General features: G+C 38.8%; 1 protein-coding gene across 1 annotated transcript in view; it reads right to left on the reverse strand.

The window, feature by feature from the left end:
- Nucleotides 1–22,857, reverse strand: part of dlgap3 (discs, large homolog-associated protein 3) — a 173,746-nt gene that overhangs the window by 4,696 nt on the left and 146,193 nt on the right. Inside the window, exons 3-10 of the mRNA XM_082187043.1 lie at nucleotides 16,503–17,650; nucleotides 8,263–8,483; nucleotides 8,027–8,129; nucleotides 6,653–6,842; nucleotides 4,447–4,955; nucleotides 4,261–4,355; nucleotides 1,413–1,891; nucleotides 1,168–1,259 (exon numbers count right to left, since the gene is read on the reverse strand). Coding sequence (XP_082043169.1) covers nucleotides 1,168–1,259; nucleotides 1,413–1,891; nucleotides 4,261–4,355; nucleotides 4,447–4,955; nucleotides 6,653–6,842; nucleotides 8,027–8,129; nucleotides 8,263–8,483; nucleotides 16,503–17,579 — 2,766 coding nt within the window. The 5' untranslated portion in view covers nucleotides 17,580–17,650. The remainder of the gene's footprint in view (nucleotides 1–1,167; nucleotides 1,260–1,412; nucleotides 1,892–4,260; nucleotides 4,356–4,446; nucleotides 4,956–6,652; nucleotides 6,843–8,026; nucleotides 8,130–8,262; nucleotides 8,484–16,502; nucleotides 17,651–22,857) is intronic.

The following is a 22,857-nucleotide window of genomic DNA, read 5'->3' on the forward strand; positions in this document are numbered from 1 at the left end:
AGGCTGATGCTAACTTCTGGGTTGGCCTAGTAAAATACGTCATCACTGCAGTGCTTTATTTAGAAATCACACAGAAAGAGACATTATAAATAACTTCCATTGAGTGTTTAGCCATTAGTGTTGAGAGGTCTGATTCATTTTCTTAAATCACTTCATTTTGTTGAATCAGTTCATTTAAACAGTTCAGTTCAAACAGATTACTAAAATCATTACTAAAATGTCATTTTTACAAAACAACTGTAAAAGGCTACAGTAAAAACTTGTTAACAGCAAGATTCCTTAACTGTAACTGTACATAGTTAAATATTATATTAGCCTGGGAAAACCCAGACAACTTCCGGCAAATTTAGATTTGCTCTGCAAGTAGTCTGGCAAAGAACTCATTCAAGCCCATTTCTAATCCGTCGAAATCGCGGCACCAATCAGAAACGTTGAGGCGGGCTTTACACGATGACGATCGCTCTGATTGGTTTTAGGTCTATCCAATTCCGCCCAGAGGCATTTGAGCGACGTCCGTTGGTGAAGCGCAGCAACTTTTAAATGCATTATTATATTCAAATTGCAAACACATGAGGACAGTCTCCATGAAAGACCCACTGACGGTAGGAAATTAAATTAGATTTAATAGAGGATTTTAACTGTGACAAGATGATTGACAGGGCAGTTTACGTGACAGGATGCACGCGAAAGATCCGTCCGATAAAGATGACGAAGTAGTATGTCCCAAAGCTTGCCTACTTTTTTGCTACACATTCAAAAGTAAATACCTTTTCTTCACAAAAAGAGTACATACTTTTATGGGGTAGTGTAACTTAGGCGAATTGGGACGCAGCATATGGCTTTACACGATGACGATCGCTCTGATTGGTTTTAGGTCTATCCAATTGTGCCCAGAGGCATTTGAGCGACGTCCGTTGGTGACGCCCCTTTGGAAATGAGTTAATAATGAAGCTTTGCCAGACCATAACTCAATTACTACTGAGAATGGTCTGGTTTTAACCAGGCTAACATTATATGCCTTTATACTGTAAAATATTGCCAAATTACGATCTCTTTACCTATATTACTGTGGTGGTTATTTTAAAATAAAAACATAAGATAAAGATAAAAGGTAAGTAAGGACGTCCTCCCTTTTATCCACAACAGAAAGAGTTACAAAGCACTCACCACACTCTGTTGGCACATCCTAAAGAACTGCTGGACTCTTTGTGACATGAGCATCTGAGCACTGCCGACAGCTCCTCTGATGAGTTCCAACACTGAACCACAAAACAAACCAATCAGAGCAGGGAAAAAAAAAAACAGCATTTAAACAGAAAGAATTGTGGGAAAAACACAACATTCAAGATGAGTGTTTTGGGGCTTTTAGTCAATGTTTGCTCCAACCATCTCTTCTGTTATTCCTCACTCACCGTCTTCCGGAAGTTCATTCGTCTCTGCCTCTCTCTCCATGTTCTGGCACCATCCCTCCATCCTCTCTACCTCTGTCTGCAGGAGCCGGAGGAAGAACTCTCCATCCCGTAAGCAGGGTGAGGCTCGGCCCGAATCTGGGAGGCTCCGCGGGCCCTCGCTCCAACCTCCCACTCCACGCTCGGGGGCCAGAGGCAGAGGGGAGTGAGAGCGGGGCAGGGCCCTCAGTTCTGGAGGGCCGGGCTCGGTGGTGTAACCGCTGTGGTAGTCCTCACGGTAGGCCCACTGGCCCTGTGTGTGCACTGTGCGATACTCTGCAAACTGACCGGCTGATTCCGGTTCAGACGAGTGCCGCTGGAATGAGCAGCCAAACTGAAGGCCCTTGTCTTGAGTGGGGACGGTCAGCCCACCAAAACCCTCTGTCTCAAGATCAGCCTGGACACTCGCTGTCACACTGTTGGAGCGTTTGAAACGGGCTCGTCTGGAGCAAACAAAAGGACAATTAAACTCAAATGTAGTGGTAGACCTATAGAACTATATGTAGTTACTGATATAGTGGTAATATTTACCGGATTTATGGCGTAACATTCATTACCACAAAAGTAATTTCAACTTGAAATGAAGTTACAGTGAGACACTTACAATGAAAGTATATGGGCCAATTTATGAAGGTATCTGTGTATTATCTGAGCTTTAAAAATCATAATTTTAGGGTTTATGGCGTTGCATTGTCATAGCAACCAAGTTGCAAAATTGGATGCAACTTTGCAGAGAAAAGGTTAGTAAGCAATTTAGCACACTAAAATCATATTAACACTCATATTGTTTACATCTTGTGGGTATACTATTGAAAGTATTTTAATGTTTACAGATTTCCCCTGATCACTTCCATTGTAAGTGCTGCAAATGTAAAAGAGACTGTAACACCCATAACTATAACTTTTTTTGAGGAAAATGAACGACACTTGGAAATTATGTTTTGTGCAAATCAACATTATGCCAAATATACTGTTGATTGAGCTTGAACTAATTAAAGCTAAACCACGCCTTTAATAAATGCCAAAAATAGCCTACATGAAATATGACCCCAATGACTTCAAACCAATAGAGTTTCTGCTAAATCAAGAAAGAGACTGACAATGGTAATTAATGATCAAAAGGCACAAAGCTAATTCGTAGATGAGTGACAATGACATCATTTCACAGGTTTTGCAGTGTTGCGTAATGGCTGCCTAATTATACCCTCTCACCTCACTCTGTGTTCCTAGCACGTACACCCACTGTGTGTGCGTTTGCTTGCGTGCGTGTGTGTGAACCTTACACCTGCACCTCTTGCTCATCTAACACTGTGACACATTCACACTCCCCACCTCAGAAATAAACCAACCACCCCTGACAACTTTTTCAACAATTTGGAGAATGAAGGGAAATATAAGAGAGATATTTAAAGAGCCCATAAAAGCTTTTAGTCTATGTCTGTAGCTTTTAGTACAGGTCTGTTAGATTTGAACTAATCTATAAGCTAGTGCACTGGTTCTCAACTGCTTAGATTTCACATTGGACATCAAGTAGGGACCCAACACAAAGATGTTCTTAAAATCAAACACTGAAATATATAATCTGCAGAGTCCCAACAACATGCAAATGGAATTTGGTTTCCAAACATCTTGACAAAATGTATATATATATATATGGGATGGGAATTGTAAAGGACTTAATTATTCTTTTAGTACAGAACTTCTAATACAAATAATAATTTTGTGGAGCCACTAAAGGGACATGGTGTTGGAAAAAATATGAGATGGGAGAGAAAAAAAATTCAATGATTTTGCGTTCGCTCGCAAATGTGTTGCCTTCCCCCAAGAAACTTTGTGTTCACTCGCAAAACCGCAAAACCGAGCGAACGCAAATTTTTTTGGGGGAATGTAAAATTCCATTTCCAAATGATGAGAACTTTAATAATAATATGTCAAGTAAAATTTCGTGAAAAAGTTGCATTGAATCAGATTTTTTAATGACTACTCTTTTTGAATGATTCATAAATACAATCAAATAATTTGCCTGAAGTATATATTAAACAATACTATATTTGTTACTATATAGCATTCATTAATATTATAAAATGTTACTGACCAATCCCATAATCTTTAACTACATGTTGTCATATGAACAACCAGTCAGTAACTGCTATGATTAGTCATGTGTCTGTTTGATTCACTGAAAAAGAACACCATTTGAGCGCTGGTATTTTATTTACTTATTTATTATTCATAAATGAAGCCATGGAGCCATGGAGCCATTTGGAGCCATGGTGTGCCGACTTTTTTCCCTTTTTTATTAATTCCCTTGTTGAGCACCCAATTTGAGCAACACATTGCTTTGCTTTGGATGTGCGTGCTTTGGATCTGATTTTATTTATAAATGGAACAATTTCTGACATTTCTGAAAAAGTAATCAGCTTCCAACCCTATTTATCATTATCTATTTATCATTAAATGTAACACATTTAATATACATAGTTAAAAATGGACTGTCTTGCTCTTTCGGGAAAGATTAACTGTGTGACTCATATTGAACTCAAGAGCGTTAAAAAATAATTAAATGCTGTCTAGAATGAGAAATGTCCTTCCCACTAATACCACCTCCCACCAACCAGCAATAGCAAGTAGCAGCTCATGATTCATGTAAACAAAAGACATTTTGACTGTTTAAAATAAGTGAGGAACCCTTCAATACTCCTTTAATTGCAAATACATAAACACAGGAAAGATAACTGTGCTATTGAATTCCATTTGTTATGGAAAATGTTACGGGATCTTTATACATCGAGAAAAATGAAGCTTGATCTACCTCTTGTCATCCTCCACCTGAACCCCTATGGAGTGCACTTCTCTCAGCGCTTTGCCTTCAGGGTCTGAGTCAGACAATGTCTCTGAGCTGTCCACCTGGAGAACACACAGAGAGACATTTAACAAAAATGTTGCACATGAGAGAGAGATCAGTCTGTATCCCTCATGGGATAGTCCCCTCTTATACCTGCACTGCGATAGAGGGTCTCCACTTCCTCCCTCGTCCTTCCTGTTTGAACTCCTCTCCTCCAGTCAGAGCTTTAGCTAGGGACATACTGTTCTGGGGCAGAGAGGCCGATTTTCCCAGGCTGCCTCCAGCCCGGTCCCTGGATCCCCTGGGCCCCTCCAGTAGGTTGTCGGCCGAGCTGCTGTGTTTGGGTTTCATTGGCCCAGGTCCACCGGGGTAGCCGATGCTCTGAAGGGCCCTGCCGTTCAGACTCTCTGCAGAGTTGCTGCTCATTCGGACCCGCGTCGTGCTCCCTCCGAGGTAATGCCCACCTCTTGAGGTACGGCCCCCGCTGCTCCCCGTCAGGTCCACTGAGTTGCTATGCTGTCTGGGCCGGACCAGAACGGGCTGTCCTGTACTCTGGAAGTAAGCGTCCTGAGTAGACTCAGTGCTGCTTTGAGCGGTCACGGAGATCATTGGCTTGGACATGCGAGGGGGAAGAGGAGGGGGTCCTTTCCTGTACGGGAACACTAGACCGACAAAGAAAGAAAGGGTTTGTTGAGACCTGTATTTATATATATTAATCATTTGAAAAATGAAGGGCTGTTCACTCAAAACAATCCCCACAGAAAGAATAAAACACACTTTCTTTGAGTTAACTCTCCGCCGAGGATGCAAAGACTTGCAAAAGTACAATACCTGCGAAAGTCCTCAAGTAGGCCCATTTTTCCAGCTGAGACAAAACACGGACACACAAACATGTTTCCGGCACAATGAAAAAATACAACCAAGACAAACTTGTAGCATCTTTATAGAAACAATGTTAAAAATTTCATCCTCTGAATTTCGCTTGACCATAGCGCAAAATAAAAAAGCTTCTGCATCTAAAAGCCTGATCTCCTTAGTATTCTTAGAAATTTTTGCATGAAGTTTATAAAAACATTTCGACACATTTCGATATATGCTGAAATGTACAATATGGACTAAAACATAAAAAAATTGTCTAATTCATCTAAAAACGTACAAATATTTGCAAATTATTTTATATTTACATCATGAATTTCTATTTGTGTAGTTTTATTATTTTACCATTGTACAGATATTTTGAAACTTTTGATTATAAAAACTCTAATTGGCAGATAAATATACAGTGACAATTTTTCCTCACCCAGAGCTATCATAATAGCTTCTGAAGACTGAGAACTGTAAATTGTAAAAGCATTACAATTTACAGAATAGAGAATTGTGAGAATGCATACAGAAGCAAATATAGTTTTGTTGTATATACTGTAGTAGATGACAGAATCATGGAGAAATGTACATAAATACATTACAGCTTAAATATTCCCAATCGAGAGTCATTCAAAAGCTTTAGACACATCCTCATGGTTTAAGTAACATCAGCTTGCTCATACAGACACACACACACACACACACACACACACACACACACACACACACACACACACACACACACACACACACACACACACACACACACACACACACACACACACACACACACACACACACTAGCTCTTGACAGCAGATACATGAAATTCAGTGGGACACACTCAGAGATTAAAAGGAGTTTTAAAAAAGCATGCCTAAGCCGTCCTTCCACCTCTCTTGTCCTCTCCTCATCCCTCTCTCTTAAAAACACTCACGATCCGGTGTGTATCATGAGTGTTGCCTTGGAAAACTGCAGATGGATGCTTTTGACACTTCACAAGGGCTTTAATAAATCTCCTGTGAGAGTCTACTCTAAACGAGAGAATAAGGGACAATGAAAAAAGATGGAAAGTCATCCAAATAATAGAGAGAATAAAATATCATTGCAATTACGACCATACAGTGTTAATTTTTACACAGATGTTGGCTTTTGGCTTTTGTCGCATTAATTAATTTCAGTATTTCATTGACGAGAATAACACTGCCACCATAATCTTGACTACAACCCAAGGGATAGTCAAGGAGACAGACGATCTCAAGGGAGTTTGAGCATTTTACAGTGTTTACCATGTAACATTTGTTTACAGTCTTGATATACTGAGAGCGGAGAGATAGAAGGAAAGTAGTTTTGATCTAAATCCCTTGGCTGGAGCGTGTTTCTCCAGCAATTCCTATGAGACTGATCCAAAAACTCATTAAGTCTCTAATCTAATCCCTGTGACAGCATGGAGACTAGGTATACACACACATACATAAACACAAGCTGATGACTCACCTGCATCGCCCTTCATGCTCCCCTGTGGGCCCGACATGGAGAAGACGGACAGGCAGTCATCGTCCTGGGAGCAACCGGCTTGGATGGCCCGTACGTAGCTGTGACTGCGGGTACGGAAGCATCCGGGTAGATCCAGTGCCTCCACAGCCTGTGATTCCATCTCTCCAAACAGGTTCAGACTGTCACTCAGCTAACACACACATAAGGCCCGTTCACACCAAGAACCATAAAGATAACTATATTAGCGTCCACTGATATCGTTCTGTTTATTCTAGGCGGGTGCTTGTCTGCCGCTTAAATGCTCGAGCTCGTTACAGCAGAATGGATTCTGATTGGCTGTCAATGTTTTCATCATTCATCAGCTGGATAAAATTGTTCTGAAATTGATTCCAACTATAGCGTTTCTCTGTGCTGTTATGGTTATAGCTGTGGTGCTATTCTTTAATATTGAGAACGATTTTTAGAACTATATCTTTGTCGTTATCTTTATATTTATCGTCCTTGGTGTTAATGGGCCTATAGACCATGTTTCAGTTAAGGTTGAGATTCATATGTTTCTGCATATAACTCAGACTGTTCATGCAAATGAAGTTATCATCCATGGGGTTAACGGGCCTATACACCATGTTTCAATTAAGGTTGAGATTTGTATGTTTCCGCATATAACTCATACTGCTCATGCAACTGAACTCTGAACAATGTATCAACTAATTCTGCACATTATTATTATGCTCTGATTTAGGGTTATATCTTGAGATCAGAATATTATTCTCAGAGCTGTAAGTCATAAGTCTCTTTTGACTTGGGGACATTTTACCCAGAACACCCTAACAAGCACAGAGTCATGTCCTAGCAACCAACAGAGCACCCAAGCCACCACCTTATACCTTAGCGGTCTCCTAAACCCCCTAGGAACTAACTAGTTATGCCTTAGCTACACTCTAAAAATGCTGAGTTGTTTCTACCCATGTTTGGGTCAAATATGGACAAACCTAATCGTTGGGTTAAAAATTAATTAAAAAAAATTAACCAACGGCTGGGTTTGTCCATATTTGACCCAAACATGGGTTGAAACAACCCAGCATTTTTTAGAGTGTACTACCCAGAACTCCATAGGTACCCCTTAGTTATGCCTAGCAATCATCAGAACACCCAAGCCACCACCAAGTTATGCCCTAGCAACTAGCAGGACAGCCTAGCAATAACCAGAACAACTGTCACTAGCTAGTTATGCCCAACCATGAAGCAGAACACCCTAGCAATCGCCTATTTTTGCCCAAGCAACCACCCAAACTGGTTATTTAAGGACAATTAAAATGGCTTGGATAACTTACTAAATGTGTAAACACTGTGCATTGTGCGAGTGTGTTCTACCTGAGCGCTTGTCAGAGAGCGTGTGTAGCTGCGGGAGCGAGGGGGGCCTTTAGGCGTAGTGCGGCTGTTCGGGTACACATCTGTGCACTGTTTACACGAGTACCTGTGGAGAAGAATACTCCATTAAAGTCTCAGCTGGCACTTCTACTACATGGTAGTCCAAAATGTGCTACTTTTTAATACAGCAAATACAAATCTCAAAGCAGCAACAAACTGAAAATCAAGTGACTACTGACTTGGATGTGGTGGAGGAGCGCTGGTCCATGCTGACGGACCGGCGGAAGGCTTCTCTCTGGGCGATGAGGGCTGATTTGGGTGAGGCTTTGGGGCTGCTGTCTGAGTCAGCGCTGTCGTCGTCCCCCATGGCCTTGATGTAGCTGCCACTGCGCATACGTCTGCAGGGGATCTCCCCACCACTGTCAGACGGACCGCCACCACACCAGTCATCTGAGGGCACCTGCAAGAGACACATGACTTGCTCTCAGTCTTTCCTTTACTTATGAAACGGATGAGGGATGAGGGTGTGCTATAACAACACAAGAAGTTAATAATGATAAACTTACAGTTTAGACACATTATTGGCATTTTCTTTTAATCTTTTGAACGAGTCGGTAGTGAGAATGATTCACTGACTCACCCAGACAGTGGCTTTTTCTTTCGTAAATGTATTTTCGTTTTTGAATTACTCAGCTGAGTGAATTATTTAATGACTCACTCATTAAGACAGTCACTTGTTTCATTTCTGAATGAATCAATGTTTTTGAATAAATCAGATGAGTGAATTATTAAATGGATTTATGCATCCAACATCACATACTCTCTGAGTAGGTAGGCTACTTAATTTGAATAAGTAATAACCTTGCGACTGTTTAAAAAGTATGTAATATATAGTAGTATTAATGGGTGTAGTATGAATGAAATTCCGGACATACTACATTAGCATTTATATACCAGCGTCAGTTGCATCACTTCACTGACTGACATTCACAACTCATTTCCCTTGATGCGCATTTCAGAATCTTACTGAAAGTAGCAAGTCATCCAGGTACTTTTCACTTACTGTTGAACATTGTGAATCCTTTTTTTTTTTTTTTTTTTTTTTTTTTTGCCAACAAGGGATTAATGCTATTTCGGATGCAGACATTCACTTGCTTCATGGCTGAACAAATCAGTGTTTTGAATGAATCAGATAAGTAAATGATTCAATGACTCACTCAAATAGACAGTCACTAGTTTTATTGTTGAATGAATCAATGTTTTGAACGAACAGGTTGAGTGAAATTATTAAATTTCTATCTCAATATGAGAAAGTCACTTGTCTCCACCTATCTATGTAACCTGCAGGAAGAGTCACTGGAAAACCTCACCACTAAATCACAGACTGAGAGTGAAAAATCCCAATGCTAAAAATGAGGACCTAAACTTAATGTTCTGTAAATAAATACCACTGATATGAGAGAAAATGCATTGATAATGCAACTAAAGGTTTATGTATATGTATAAAAAACAGCCTTGTTAGAGCTGTGGCTTTCTGGCTACAGAATGACCAGGGGGAACAAAAGGTTGAACTGGGGGCAGCTGAGTAAAATGAAATCTGATTGGTTGACAGGGATGAAAGGCACCAGCTGTACATTTAGAGCTGTCATCACACTCAAGAGCTGCCCTCGGCTGGGGCATGGACACAGTGCAGATGTGGGGAGATAGCAGGTTATGGAGGGGAGAGGCAAGATTATTTATTTTCATGAATTTTGCTCTCCAGAGCCATATACTTTTCTGATAGCATCGCTGTGTCTTATTGCTGTTTTTACCTCCGCATCTGCTCTCTGTCACATATTTTGTAAACATAAAATAAAAAAGTCTGTCTTACAAGCTGCACAGCGACTTTAGGGTGGCTAGACATTTAATAAAAGAACCAATAATTCTTTCAATTCATGGTGAAGTGAGACAGTATTTTCTGTGTTTGACAAGAGGATGTTCCCTCTTAAACTTGCTGCTCTCCTCACTGTTTTCTCTGGGTATAATGTCTTGTAGTTCAGCTCTCACTGTGGGGACACATTATTATTATTATTATTTTAATATGATTAGCATACTTAAAGGGATAGTTCACCCAAAAATGAAAGATTTGTCATCATTTACTCAACCTCATGTTGTTCCAAACCTGTATGAGTTTCCTTTCTTCTGTTGAACACACAAGAAGACATTTGAAAGAATGTTGGTAACCAGACAGTTGACAGTAGCCATTTACTTCCATAGTATGTTTTTCCTACTATGGAAGTCAATGTCTACCTCAAACTGTTTGATTATCAACATTCTGCAAAATATATTTTGTGTTCAACAGAAGAAAGAAACTCATACAGGTTGGGAACAACTTGATGGTGAGTCATGTGATGATGACATTTTTGGGTGAACTATCCCTCTAAGACTGGGCAAAGAGTTATAAAGGGACATTTTGACCAAAGAGGCAATACCTATATTCAGAAGAAATATATACACATACAAAACAACCAACACAGAGGGCTTTATTCTTCTTTTTTTGGTCTTTTCTCACCCCTTTCTTTCACTGACATCAGATGATAATCCCACCACCAAATGACCAAGGGTAGACACACACACACAGAGAGAGAGAGAGAGAGAGAGAGAGAGAGAGAGAGAGAGAGAGAGAGAGAGAGAGAGAGAGAGAGAGAGAGAGAGAGAGAGAGAGAGAGAGAGAGAGAGAGAGAGAGAGAGAGAAGGAATGAATGCCTTACATATCAATTGACCACTCAGGTGGGGTATTTAAAGGTCATCCTCTTTCAAAGGATGATGCAACTTGATCTCTCTATCCATCTGTTTCTTTTGTCTGCACCCCCTCCTATCTTCCTTGTAATACACACATGTGCACTTATGTACACATAGACACACCCATACACAAAGATAATTTTGAATCAGGAGCTTAACTGCCTCTTCTTGAGAAGCTGATCATCCATTTTTCTAGTCCTTGGTTTGAGCATCTCTACCATTCTGTTTATTTTTCCTCAGACTTCTATTTTGTTCTTTAAATGCAGAAGAAAATTGCAAAAGTTGGAGTAATGTCACTGCAATAATGTTTTTTTTTTTTTTTTTTTCTTACACAACTTTCACATAACTGGCCTCCTTCTGACCATTTTGAATAGTTCACTAAATATTGTTCAGTTAAAAAAAATATAACAGCATAGAGTATGTGCAAGAAATTACATGCAGGTGAGTAAATAATGAGATCATTTTAATTTAAAGGGATAGTCTACACAAACCGACAATTCTGTAGTCATTTATTCACCCTGTTGTTGTTCAAAAATTGTAAGACTTTCTTCTGTGGAACATAAAAGAAAATCTTTTGAAGAATATCATTGCATTTTTTTGTCCATACAATGTTGTTTTGTTTGCCATTGACTTTCATTATTTTGGCAAAAACAGCTGTCAAAACTAATGTATTCCTTTATGTATTGCAGAGGAAAGAAAGTCAAACAAGTTTGTATCCACATAAGGATAAATAATGACAAAATTGTATTTCTAGGTAAGATATTAATTTAAAGTTGGCATAAAACGGAAGTTGCGATAGCCCTTTCTTCCTTATTATGACATATATCTTTGTGAAACAGCTTCTCGAACAAGAAAAATGTAGGGCGGGACTTGGTTTTATCCAACAGGGAATTGATTGGATCGTTGGATCATTTTAGTTTGCAATTGCTGCGATCTCATGTGAGTGAACCTGAACTCATGGAAAAACGCAAATGTTACAAAGTGGCAATTTTGTATGAGCTAATCGTACACAAACATACGGTTATTGAAAAGAATTTACGCGTGAAGGTCCACCCCTAAACACACCAGTCAAAGGGGCGTTAGCAGATCATTTGAACATAGGGCTGAGATCGTACAAATTTATACGAATTATCCACCAATTTGCCAACGCGTAAAATAGTTATGAATTGTCATGAGATTGCGTTGGAGTGACAGGTTTTCCCCACAGTTGCGACACTTCAAAGCACATCAGTAAACACTGACTAAAGATTACAAGGGCATATGAACTGAAATAAAATAATGATGTGCATGGATAAATCAAATAAAGTCAATAAATACTGGAATATTCCATGAAAACAATAATTGTCAGCTTTGATTTCGTGACTTTAAGATCACTTATTCCCCCATCCCTCTTCCCACAAACTCACTTTCCTTCCTTGCAACCTGTGTTATTATTCTCATCCTCTTATTTTTCCCCCTACCGCCCCTGGTATTCGTTCTCATTATATTGACACATTTCACTTCCTTCCGCTCCCTTGCTATTTGCGACACAGATCGGCTGACTTGTAATAGAGGATTCATCTGGTTTATCCCCATGTCTTCAGATCAGATCACATCAAAAAAACTGCTCTCCAGCGATGATGAGTCCCAACTGAGCTTGCGCCCACAGCTGGGTTTCTTCCTCTCCAGAGGCTCAGGGTAGCTGAGTCAGCTGCTCCGCCGTCAGCTATCACTGTAAGACCTCAGTTTCCTCAGGACCAGTTGCTCTTCATGATGGAACAAACAATCAGCACTGATAGGGGACTATATGCGGGGTTATCTGGATGTCAGTTACTTTAAATCATAAATAGCTTGTAGCTTAGCCTTGCTTTAAGTAGTGATTGGACTTCTGGACTTCTGGACCAATGATCTGGACTTCCCAACACTACATACAGAGAAAGTGAACATTTAAGAAAGCATTGAAGACAAGAATTCCAAGGCACTCGAATATTAGTGAAAAAAGCTTAAAAAGCCTTTATTTCATTCCTGGCTTAAAAATTGGTGAGAAGTGCACCTACGCGTTGCGGCTACATGCCTTCATCAGCATGTTTGATTCTTAGCGCGTCAACACAATGTGAACAAAAACCGCAAAATAGCAATTGTCATGCTACACACTAAGATAACCGAGATGTTGTCACGCGACTGAATAGTGCAGCAGTGTTGCTACTTGTAGTTAGTTACTCTCCTACACTGCTGGCTATGACAATGTATGTAGCTACACAGTGACCATTGAAGGATTGGATATACAGTATGTGTGTACCATACTGAGTGGGAGTGTTGGAAAGTTGATTGGTTGTCTCGATGTGACAAATAGCAAAACAAAAGTGGCGACTGACCGAATGTATTTCTATCACGTTGAAGCTGATGTTCTGTGTAATTGGAGCTTGCAAGTGCTAATATTACAGGAAGTTAAATTAGTGTCAGGACGAGACCTCCATGCACGTTCCTGTCGCCCTGGGCAACAATAGCGGAGAATGCCGGAGACGGCACATTGGTTATGTCCGTCAGAATGCATTGACTTTTCTCTCTCTCTCCCACTCAAGAGCCCGGGGACAGAGCAGGAATGATATGGGGTGCACCTGGTGCTTATTGTGCTTTCTCACAGCTGCTATGCTTTGCTGAAACTGGTCTTCTTTTCTTCCAGCGCCAGGTGTTTGAAGTCTACGCATGATGTGACATAGCGTGGCTGCAATAAAAATGATAACTGCCAGGTCACAAACTATCGGACCTTTCACTTCCCCTACACAGCCTGATATTTTCCTTTACTACCACGATAGGGACTGAAGGGTCATGCAGTCATCTAAAAAAAAGAAGCAAAAAAAATAATAAAAATAAAATAAAATAAATATTATATGTACATATTAATAGTTAATTAATTACTATTAAATTTTTATATAATAATTGTATTTATTCATAGACTATATATTAGAATATACTGTATATACACCATAAAATTACCGTAATATTAAGTCATGCTAAAATCAAAATTGCCAATTCTTATTTTTCATGTAATATTACGGTGTTTATTATAAATAATTTAACAATGCACATCATATTTTCTTTAAAATTCATGACCCCTCAACATTTTTTGGAAAATACCTTGAAAATACCTTCCCATCCCTCTTGCAATGACATCTCTTCTCTATGGAAGCTGAATAAGCTCCACTGAATAACAAAATAAAAAAGGTAGTTGTGACTTTTTATCTCACAATTCTGACTTTTTTACTCAAATTTGCTCGATATAAACTAGCAATTTCGAGTTATTATGTCAGAATATCATGATATAAACTCACAATTGCATGTTATAAAGTCAGAATTGTGAGATATAAACTCGTATTTTGAGAAAAAGTTTCCCTTTTATTTCCTCAGAATTGGACTTTATAACTCGCAATTGCTAAATAAATTAGATTATTTCTTGCAATTCTGTCTTTATTTCTTGCAATTGCAACTTTTTATCACACAATTCTGACTTTATAACTTTTTGAGAAAAAAAGGCAGAATTACGAGATGTAAACTCACAATTGTGAGATAAAAAGTCACAATTATCTTTTAAAATGTTTTGTTCTGTGACGGAAACAAGCTTGCATACAACTGAGCCAGGACTCCCACTGGTGTCTGCTAAAAAATCAACAGGATGCACACAGGGATAGTGTGAATCTGTAGTCTTTATTTCATAAGTGGTGCTCAACTGTGGCTCAGTGTTGTACCTGGAAAAGAGTGTAACCTCCTAGTGCTCTGTCCTGTTACCTTAGAAACATAACCATGATGTGCGGACACTCGGTGGGAAGTGTGGGAGAGTGCATAGGAGGCACTCAGAAAAATTATCCTCATTTAACCTGTTGTCATTTCAGATAGAGTTTCCTCCCCCATTTGTGTGTGTCCACAAATAAGTATTTGTGGTTGCATTGTGTTCACAGTGAGTGAGGATACGAGTGTATGTGAGAAGAAAGCGAAAAATAGAAAGGAAAACAGTAGTTTAGTCCAAGTACAGTATGTGCTGCTCATTCATCAAGGAAGAAGCAGGACATACAGTACAGCTCAGGAAAGAACTTCCAATTGTCAATCTGTGTCATTTGTTCATGTAGTTTCTGAAATTATTTTTTAACAGCACATAAAGCTATTGGAGACATATGTGACCCTGGACCTCAAAACCAGTCACATGGGTCACAATTTTGAGATTTATACATCATATGAAATCTGAATAAATAAGCTTTCCATTGATGTATGGTTTGTTAGGATAGACAATATTTGGCCGGGATACAACTATTTGAAAATCTGGAATCTGAGGGTGCCAAAAAATTGAAACATTGAGAAAATCTCCTTTAAAGTTGTCCATTTTTGTTTGCGATTGTGCTGCATTCACTCACAAAAAATAAATGTTTTATATATTTACGGTAGGAAATTTACAAAATATTTTCATGGAACATGATCTTTACTTAATATCCTAATGATTTTTGGCATAAAAGAAAAATCGATAATTTTGACCCACACAATATATTGTTGGCTATTGTAACAAATATACCCGTACGAATTATGACTGGTTTTGTGATCCAGGGTCACATATTGGAAATCTGTCTGCAGCAAAACTAAACCTCTGTGGAGTGGTGGAGTCAGATGTTAATATCAGATGGTAATATCATAGTATTTTGATTGATTTACACCATATTACTGAGTGGACAAATCATCATATTTCCCAATCTTTTGGTGAAAAGATTGTAACCCCATAGCTCAGTGAGTAAGGCTCAAGTGCCTCTTAATCAATACCAAACCTGTAATGTGTTTTATACTGAATAATGAGATACATAGTGAGTTTGTTTTTCACTTGTAGTATATCAGTGTGTAAGAACAATGCATTTATGATGCAGTTGCCCTTCTATTCAAACCATGTAGGCAGCTGAATTATGATGCTAAGAAGTATCTTGTATTCTAGGACACTTGATATCACAAAGCAGGATGTCAGTGATGTGTGTGTAATTGAGCAGATGAGTAGGAGAAATGGAGCACACAGCTCACTACTGATATCAATAGCAGCGTTTGTGAGTGTTCACACTGGGTTTTATACAGGCCAAGGGTTAATGTGTTGTTTTCCTGTATCCTCCGATACTGTTTTTCACCCTTTCACACTGAGCTGACAGATGCTGGAAATAGCATCAGGCTCCATTCTTCACAGCTAGCAGCTGATAACAAACATAATCATCAACTTATGTTTTTTTTTTCTCCTTTCTCTCACAGAAATTGTCATTTAGTGCAGATCTCATCTCTGCAGACAGATTAATTCTTTTGACAATGAAATGAATCTGCAAGTCAATAAGGACAGCAGACTGATTGTATTTGAGAACAGAGACTCCACATAAATATTGAAATCTCAGTGGGAGCCAATTTGGGGTCACTGCTCTGACTTCAAAATAGACTCACATATTGTAAAAGTTTGTCTCGCTTACATACTGAGGTTGTACGCCATTCAGAATTGAATTGACAATGTCTTTACATTACAAATGCAGATAGACCTTATGGCATGATAGAACAATAGATCATTTTTTATTGATTGATTGATTGATTGATTGATTGATTGATTGGATCCAATTAGATTCAAATTCACACTCATTAATTGAAAGGGAGCCAATTCTTCACTTCTGAATTTTGCACATCTCCGTCACATGCACATATAAACAGAACTTGCCTGCAGATAGTGGAGTGATCGTTCCTTCATTTTGGGATCCAGAGGAACCAATGCCTTGTCATATCCTCCTCCACCTCTTCCTGCTCCTCCTCCACCACCTCCACCTCCACCACCACCACCACCACGGGAAGATGGATAGACCTCTCTAGCTTGACTGACTGTCATGGCTGACCATGTGCTCCTCTTCAGAGAGTGTCCGCTGTCCCCTGCCATGGCTATGTTGGTACAAGCCATGCACTCTCCTGGAGGTGGACCCTTAGATTTCCTCAGGGTAAGCTCCTGGATGGCAGCATCCAGGGTCTCGTGTCCAGTGGGATACCCCCGACCGCCCCTGCCCGCACCCACCAGAAAGCTGCTGTCACTGTCCAGGTTGTCATCGGAGCTCCACCAGCCAGCTGTTTTGCTGCGGTGGCGGGAGCTGCGAGACTCGTGGCGGGAGTCTCCGCTCTTGCTTCGTTCTCGGCTCTTGTTGCGACGGGCAGAGCGAGACTGGTGTGTTCCCGAATAATGATGTCCACCGCTTTCCTCGCCACCGCTGCGGTGCCCCCTATCCCTTTCCCGATACTCTCCCCCACGGGTGCCGTTAAACTCTCGTTTAGATGGCGTCTCTAGAGAATGAGACTTGGCAAAGAGACGCTGAACCGAGTTCACCAGATGCCGTATGCGACTCGGACTCTCGCTGCGTTGCTCCCCGCTGGCTGCGCGTTGGTACTGCAGGGTGTGGAAGCCGTCGGGGTGGAAGGGCAACTGTTTCTCGAACTGATCCAGAAGGTTGGGTGGGATACGGTGCATCTTATGCCCGTGGCCATGCACTCCCGAGGTTAAACACTCTTCACACGTGGAGTCGTAGGGCTGCGGCTGACTGGGGTGTGAGCGAGGGAAGGTGCCTCCACCAGATGGTACCATGGCCAGGGTTTCAGGGGGCCCACCAGGCGGGTAGTAGGGGTGGTCATTGTGCCCCTGGTAGTGGTCAGGGTGGTGCATGTAGTCCCGCGCAGTGTCGCCATCCTCAGGCATGCAGTAGCAAGGCCCAGAGGAGTGTTGAGACAGACTGCGACTCACCTGGTAGCCCTTCATGGACGGGGCATGGTGGGCCGCCCGGGCCGAGAGGGGGCGCTGCGGGCGCGACAGGGCTGCGCCGGAGTCAACTATAGAGAGAGACAGAAATAAAAGGAAATATTTCGATGAGACAAATGAACACTTTTGCATGCAGTACATTAAATATCAGCATTATTCTCAAAATATGGCGACCAACATGTTCCTTGATTTTTTAGACATAAAAAAGATTTCAAATAAAGTGGAGAAACAAAAGGCATTATCTTATTACTTATATCATTGTATTAAATAACATGAAATGGTTTGACTATGTTTTTTGCACTTTAAAAAAATTAAAAATATGTGCCTGAAAAAGCCCTTGTCCCCTTCATATGGTACACCACTTTAATGACATTTATAATTATTCATTTATTTGCTTTTCAAGTTCAGCATTAGCAAAACAGGAAAACAATATCTAATACAATATATAGAATGATGTAACAACATGTAAAATAATATTAAACCATATAATCTAAACTAATATAAATAAATTAAAATAAATTAATCTAAAAAAAAAATTGGAAAGAATTGGAAAAAAATCATATTACGCTTCAGGTGATTCTCTGTGGCTGAAAAAGGTATTAATTTACCTTCAAATTTAATTATGTTTATATAATTCATTATCAGCAGATTATTGGTGTTATATTGTTTAATGTTTATTGATTTTAGTCTAATCAGCACTATATGTTTTCAGATTATATTGACACCATCTAAAAAAAAAAAAAATATATATATATATATATATATATATATATATATATATATATATATATATATATATATATATATATTTTATAATTTTTTATTTTTTAAATTTTTTTTTTGAAAAGTTGTCACTGGTGTTCCAACCATTTCTTCATTTGAGAAATAAAATAAATATTTTTACGGACTTTAGTGGGAGACAACTGAACTAAATTTCAAAATTCAAGGTTGAAAAATAAACACATTTTGAGAACAACCCACCAAGAAATGGTTAATGTTGTAGCAAATTATATAATTTTCCTTTTCAGGGATGTGCTGTTTTGTATTTCAATAACTACAACCAGGCAGCTGACAATGCAGAACAAGCACACTCCGATACTTCTGGCGTAGCAGCGCTGCCATTGACTCTGAACACACATGAGTGAGGGTAGGCAAATGCTGTGCAAAACTTCTATTATTTTCCATTTGTTCCCTCTAGGTTCTTTGCTGGATTGAGTCATTGTGTCACTATCTCTCAAAATCTGTTCATTTGGCAGAGCAGGAAATGATTCTCTGCTAATTCAACCTTTAATCTAGTTCATGTTCATTACTGATAAATCTGCTTATCGTTTTACAATACAATCTGTGCCCATTTTGTGATCTCAAAGATAAAATGGGCAAAAAGCCTGAAAGGAAACGGAGCGAAATGGAAAAAGGCTTGTGCTTGTCAGGTGGTTGCCGTTCATCTGCCTGGTCTTTGAAGCAGGTGGCGTTTCCAAACGCGAGCTATTGCTGACAGATGTTGAGGTGATCATTAGATGGAGATTAGCCTGTTACTTTTAATGAGCTAAATTTGCACATCTAGGTTGATCCTTTGTGTCATGAACTCTGAGCTCAAAATAGCAGAACGGTGATTACTCTACTGTTAAATATCGAATGCCGTACACCAGCGTAAGAGGTCATTATTATTTTTTCCTGAGGAAGTCATGTAAAATTGTATTTTTCACATTGTTTACTCATTTATTTTGGCCTTCATTGAATGCCATAACTAAAGCATAACTAAAATGCTTCATTATGGATTTAAACCTCTGTATAGTTTCAATGAAAACTAACGTAAAAATATGAAGATTAATAAAGATTAATTTAATTGAAATGAAAATAAAAACATAACTGGGAAAAACTAAAACAAAAATAAAATATATGTTTTTTAATATTTTATTCAATAATTTTAGTTTTCATCTTTACAAACATTAAAAAATACCACTAGATAACAATTACACTAGATTGTGCTGAGAATTTTTTGCTATTAAACATTTTTAAATAATATGCAGCAATAGCGCAATTACTTTGGAAATCCTAAAACATACAATTCAAAGTTCTGAATTATAATAAGCCTGATTTAGACCTATTTGCCAAAATACTGAGTAAGTTGATTGTTCAAGTATTTACAGTAGTAGTAGTAACATAACAAGAATATGTACTGTATATATACAGTATATAGCATATGTCCAATGATGGAAAATGCTACACACATAATGTTATAATTATATCATACACAAGTCTCATTGATTTCAAAGGGTTTCTGTGGCAGGTGTGTGTGTGTGTGTGTGTGTGTGTGTGTGTGTGTGTGTGTGTGTGTGTGTACTTGTACAATCTTTGTGAGGACCAGTTTGAGTTTTAGACCATTGGAGTGAGGACAAAGAGAGTAAAGTGAGGACATTTTGGCCGGTCCTCACTTTCTGAGACCCCTTTAAAGGCCTGTTTGAGGGTCAAGACTTGGTTTTAGGGATAAGGTTATTAGGTTAAGGGTAGGTTAGGGTAAGGGTTCGGGTTAGGCACTTAGTTGTGATGGGTAAGGTTAGGGTAAGTGGCTAGAGATTGCATTGTGTCAATGAATGTCCTCATAAAGATAGATGTACAAGAAAGTGTGTGTGTGTGTGTGTGTGTGTGTGTGTGTGTGTGTGTGTGTGTGTGTGTGTGTGTGTATATACTTATACAATCACCTTTGTGAGGACCGGTTAGGGGATAGAATATACAGTTAGTACAGTATAAAAATTATTATGTCTATGGATAGTCCCCATGAAACATAGAAACCCAACGTGTGTGCGCATGTGTGTGTGTTAGAAAGTCTGAAAGAACAAACGTTCACGATGTACATCAAGTTGCATGGTGCTGTCACATCTCACAGCATGAATAACACGGAGTCTGGTGTTTCCGTAATTTAGTAGAGGCTTCTGTCAATCACTGTCACTCAACTGCACTTCAGGTGCCAGCTGGTCTCCGTTTGCCTCCCGTGGCATCATCACACCGTCTCCTCCCTGAACCCGAGATGAAAATGGAGATGAAAACAAAAGAGGGCATGAAACCCATCCTATCATTTCTATTCTCCCTCTCCTCACCAGCTCAGAGTCTCTCCAGACACTCTCTCTCTTGCTTCTGACCTACTTCTTTCACTCGTTTATGCGGCTGCCTGTCTGTTTCATCGCCAGCTGCTTGATAAGCCAGTATAAGTCTCTGTCTATCTGTATGTGTCTCTCTATCACGCTATTTAGACTCACAGCCTTATGGTACAGTCTTGCCAATATACAAGCAAAGGCCAGCCATATGGAGCAATCAAAAAACTTTCCATTCACATATAAACACAAACAAACACACTACAACCACTTCTCCAACCATTGCAGGCCAGTGTACTAGAACTAATAAAATAGCTCTATAGGCTTAAAGCTGAAAGAAAAAAGAAAACATAAATTTGCACAAAATGTATAGGTCTGCACAATATATCATTCTAGTAGTTATTCACCCTTTGTTTCATTTTCTCTTTGTCAGTTCTCTAAAGTACGTGCCTATAATTTCTGTTCCTGGTGTTTTTGTTTCAAGGTATCCAGTTGAAGTGTATATTTAAGTGTGTTTAATAAATAGACTGTTGCAATTAGATCCAGCACTTTTAGTTTCTGTGTTTTTTTGCAACCCACACTGACAAATGTATAATTCCACTGAAACAAGGAAACATTGTCATTGTTACAGTGCAAATATATATTTAAGTACTGAGTAATAATACATGTACTTACTATAGGGTTAGGGTACGATTAGGATTTGGTTGAGGGTTAGTTGCATGTATTTATGCATAATTTACTGTTATTACTATGGTATATAACCATTGGTAACACTTTATTTTACAGTGTCCTTATTACATGTAGTTACTATATTATTTATTACATGCAACTAGCCCCATTAATTATTATTAATCAGTACTTAAATGTATAATTACACTGTAACACGGACACCTTAAAATTAATTGTATAATATATCATATTTCTATATTTACATTTCAAGTTACATTAACTTTGCTGTGATCTAATGCTCATTTAAAAGTTAATCTTTAAAAAAACACTAATAATTTAACAACACTGTTAAATGTAAATTAATATTTATATATATATATATATATATATATATATATATCAAAATTAATATCCATTTTTTATACTGTACATCATAATGTTTTGATGCCTATTCACTTGTAACATTTAAAATGGCCACTTTTAGTTTTAAGTGTTATACTTTTTTAATTTATTTAAGTCAAAATACAACTTTTTGTATACAAAGACTTGTAATAATTGTTGGCTTATTAGTATTGGCCGAATTGTAATAATAGTAAATGTCAATATTAAAAACATACTGTAATACACACATGCACACACAAAAACTGAATACACATTTTCTTTTCACCCAGAAGGGTTACACTTTATTTCGATGGTCCACTTAAGACACTCCTCAAACTATAAGTATCTTGTCAACTGCATGCCAACTAACTCTCATTATAGTATTAGTAGACTGTAGACTGTTAGGTAAGGGTTCGGGTTAGTGGAATAAGCTGACATAATTGAAAAGTTACTGATAGTCAGTAGAATGTCTGTTGGAGGAGCATCACAATAAAGTGTTAGCAGATATTAAGCAGAGAGTCTACTAATACTCTAATGAGAGTTAGTTGACGTGTAGTTGCAAAGTTAATAAGGCTATAGTTAGTAGAATGTCTACAGTGGACCATCAAAATAAAGTGTTACCCATAAGTGCCTCACAAAATCTTTAATATCTTTCACAGACTCAGTGCCACTAAACTTGCAATTACAAAATAATAATAATAATAACAAATTAAATGTAGTTTTATGTCCACCTGTGGGCAAAAATTAGCCTATTCTTCCTCATGTGGTCAGTTATAGCATCAGTGGGTTCTACCAGACTCATTTTGTTGTCTGGCTTGAGTATTAAGCAACCAGAGAGGAATCCTACTAAGCCAAAATACAGTTTACAGGTCAATAGTGATGAGAATAATAACAATAATATCAGGCAGCAGCACATTGGTACGGGTCTTTATTGCAAATACGTGTGGAGATTCCAAACTCTGCCATCTGTGTTGGCGAATGTCATTTAAATTGAACTCTTTCAATGCAGAGACAATGCTACTGATGTGAGACTTCCGCACAGCTAGCTAAGAATGTATACACTGTCCTCTTAATAGCTCCAGCCATTGTGTCTTGTTTTCTGACGGCGACTATTGCTGAATCAAGCACGTTAATAC

The sequence above is a fragment of the Leuciscus leuciscus genome, assembly GCF_965113295.1.
Source record: "Leuciscus leuciscus genome assembly, chromosome: 12".
Classification (NCBI taxonomy): Eukaryota; Metazoa; Chordata; class Actinopteri; order Cypriniformes; family Leuciscidae; genus Leuciscus; species Leuciscus leuciscus.